General features: G+C 39.6%; 1 protein-coding gene across 3 annotated transcripts in view; it reads left to right on the top strand.

Moving 5' to 3' along the window:
• The window catches only part of KDM4C (lysine (K)-specific demethylase 4C), a 381,948-nt gene that overhangs the window by 191,611 nt on the left and 186,738 nt on the right, over positions 1-3,599 (top strand). For all 3 annotated transcript variants that reach the window (XM_011937297.1, XM_011937295.1, XM_011937294.1), the window contains exon 11: positions 2,310-2,418. In XM_011937297.1, the coding sequence (XP_011792687.1) occupies positions 2,310-2,418 (109 nt within the window). The remainder of the gene's footprint in view (positions 1-2,309; positions 2,419-3,599) is intronic.

Raw genomic sequence — 3,599 nt, 5'->3', positions numbered from 1 at the left:
GCTGAGGCAGGAGAATGGGGTGAACCCAAGAGGCGGAGCTTGCAGTGAGCCAAAATCACACCACTGCACTCCAGCCTGGGGGACAGAGTGAGACTCTGTTTCAATAAAAAAAGGAAAAAAAAATTATAACTTTATTTCATGAATGAATTAAATGTAGCCAAGCAGATATTCTTTGGACAGGTGAATGAGTCAAATGCCTGCTTTAGTTACATTTAGTGACATTCTTTAAAGTAGAATGGAGCTGAAAGTTTCAGATTTCTTTGCTCTCAAGGAAGGTGATTATAGATCTAGTGCTCTTTTCCTTCATCTTTATCATTTCCCCGAGCAAAGACTGACAGCAGAGAAACCAACATTGCTATTGAAGGCTGAGAGGCTTGGCTTGCCCGTAAGAATAGCTGCATGACATTCTTTTCTTACATCGTGGTGTTGGATAACTCCTAGATGTAATACCGCCCCACTTAATTTTTGTGTAGTTTTGGTCAGTGTTTTTTAGTCATTAGTGTATACTGATAGCTGCTGGTGTTAGCTGATCTACTCAATAAGTATTAATGTTATTTTTTAAACTCTGTCTACCCATCCATCCATCCATCCATCTTGGGCTCCATGCTGTGCCTGGAACACACTACGTATGTTCTCACTTTACGTGCTATTCTTGCTCCCCCAAATACTGCTCCCCCAGATAATCATATGTATGCACTCAAAGTTCCCCTCAAATGTCACTGTTATCAGAAAGGCCTTCTCTGATTACCCTATAAAACTGCCCCTCCCCATCACTTTCTGTTCCTTTGTCCTTTATTTTTCTTCGTTGCATATTTACCAAGAAGTATCTGATAAATACGATTTATTCATTTATTATACATTCCCTTACCCCTCTATAATCTACGCTTCTTGAGAGCGAAACCTGACGTAATTCATCCTGTTATAGCTCCAGCTATGACAACAGTATGGTGCACAGTAGTGTGTTGATATTTCTTCTTGGCTGAGTTATAATTTCCCATGTCGTTTTATTAGCTATTATAAACATAGATAGCTGTCTTCCTATATTGCATTTGTCATTCTTTTCTTATTCCTAGCTTTGATTACAGTGATCTTACACATTTTCTTAGAATCATGTGTTGGAGTCAGAGGCCAGAGTAGTTTCTCTATATCTGGCCACTGCTGCTTCAGCTTACCAGGAAGAAGACTAAGATTGTTTTCTTTCATAGTCAACTCTTGATGTAAGCCCGCTGGGTTCAAACTCTCTCTGATATCCTCTTTCCCCTCCTCGTGCCTTTAAAAATTTTGTGTTGTGCAAGCAAGAGAGCTTAAAAGGTGGGTCCTAGCTGGAAGGTGTAAGGATACACAAGACTTTCCACCTGAGAAAGGAATATATAGTCTGTAAATCCCAGGACAAAAAAATCATTGGTAAAATTTAAGTGGTTTCAACATGGCATTAATGTATCATTAAAAAAAGAGAATACTTTTGGTTTCTTTTTTGACTGTTGATGTATGTGATCTAGAAGTGGTGATTCATTTCTGAATGGAAAGAAGTATACAGCCTCAACTTTGCAGGATTGTCTTCTCTGGGAGGATAGAAAATAAAATTCCTTGCTAAATGTTAACATGGGAACATCTTAGAGGTGACCAAGAGCCACAGTCCTGTATTTTTATGAGAATGCAATCTTAGATTTACTTATTTATTTTTGGAGACAGGGTCTTGCCCTGTCACCCAGGCTGTTGTTCAGTGGTGTGATCTTGGCTTATTGCAACCTCGACCTCCTGGACTCAAGTGATCCTCCCACCTTAGCCTCCTGAGCAGCTGGGACCATAGGCATATGCTACTAGACCTGGCTAATTTTTTTTTTTTTTTTTTAAATTATTGACACGGAGTCTCCCTGGGTTGACCAGGCTAGTCTCAAGCTCCTGGACTCAAGTGATCCTTCTACCTTGGCCTGCCAAAATGCTGAGATTACAGGCATGAGCCACTGTGCCTGGCCTATAATCCTAAATGTAGATTAGTTGTAAGACCTTTAGAAAACTTGCTAACTGCTTAGCTTAGTGCAGGTTAAATAGGCTTACCCTGCCCTACCGTTTGTATTTTAATACAAAGTAGAAGAAGAGTTAATTGACCTCTGGGTAAAATTACTAGAATTGATTCCTATTTCTTTTGACCTTAAGGTTAAATTTCTTAAAAGACTAATTCCCCAAGAGGTAAACAACCACAAGATTTCTTCAACATTAAGTTATAAATCATTGTGAACTGTAGGGTTTTTTTTTTGGAGTTTGTTTTTGATAATGGTATTTCTCCACCATTTTTGTTCTGTGACTAGATAACAGAGGGAGAGAACAAAACCTCTAAGAGTTGGCGCCATCCACTTAGCAGGCCTCCAGCAAGATCCCCGATGACTCTTGTGAAGCAGCAGGCACAAAGTGATGAAGGTGAGATGGTGACCCTTTTAGGACTTTTTTTTTTTTTTTTTTTTTTTTTTGGTGTGTAAAACAAACTATTGTAAAAAAATTGCTGGATAGAAAAAAAATTCAACAAGTAGCAAATACATACTATTAGGAGATCATACATAATGAACAATTTACAGGTAAAAGGAATTTGGAACTTAGAGTTAAAGAGTTACTTCATATAAGCTAGCCTTATTACTGGTAAAAGTCTTCCAGTTTTATGTCATGGGGTAAAATCAGTCAGCCTTGACGTATGTTTTAGGGTTCTACAGAAGAAGCTGAGACTCATTTCCTAAAGATGTTGGATTTTAGAGTTAACATGCTGTAGGTTTCTTTACATTGTCTTTACTTTTAACTTGAACTCTTTACATTAATTTAACCACCTTCAGTAAAAATGTATGTGCCATATCCTTTTCCGTATCCTTTTGTAGCTGGTGTGGGGTGAAACATCCTTTTTCCTTCACTAGATTGCTGTGATGCAGCTGGATGTAACACAGTTTCATTTATAATCATTTGCCATTCCTGTATGTAAATTTATCTTTTTCCCCTTTTTGTCCTTTTTTAAAGATAGGTTCTCGCTCTGTTATTCATGCTGGAGTGCAGTGGAGGGTGATCACGGCTCACTGCAGCCTCAACCTTCCAGGCCTAAGTGATCCTACCTCAACCCCACAGCAGCCTCAACCTCCCAGGCCTAAGTGATCCTACCTCAGCCCCACAAGCAGCTGGGACCACAGGCATGCACTATCACGCTTGGTTAATTTAAAAAAAAAAATTTTTGTAGAGATGGGTTTTGCTATTGCCCAGGCTAGTCTTGAACTCCCGGGCTCAAGCAGTTCTCCTGCCTCAGCCCCGCAAAGTGCTGAGATTATAAGCATTAGCCACTGCGTGCCTGGTTACCCTTCTTACCTTTCTTTTATAAAAAAGAAATTTTTATTGCCTCAAATTAAAAATCAGATCCCTGACTAGTAAGTGTCTTGTAAATGTCTCTTAGCATCATGAAGGCCTTGTTTTTTCTGTGTCTAGAGGATTAATTCAGGCAGGTTTTCTGTTAAGAATCCTTCTCTGGACCGGGTGTGGTGGCTCAAGCCTGTAATCCTAGCACTTTGGGAGGCCAAGACGGGCGGATCACGAGGTCAGGAGATCAAGACCATCCTGGCTAACACGGT

This window comes from Colobus angolensis, unplaced genomic scaffold (genome assembly GCF_000951035.1).
Source record: "Colobus angolensis palliatus isolate OR3802 unplaced genomic scaffold, Cang.pa_1.0 Scaffold162, whole genome shotgun sequence".
NCBI lineage: Eukaryota > Metazoa > Chordata > Mammalia > Primates > Cercopithecidae > Colobus > Colobus angolensis.
The sequence above is the reverse complement of the archived record's forward strand: the minus strand, read 5'-3'. Positions and strand labels throughout refer to the sequence as shown.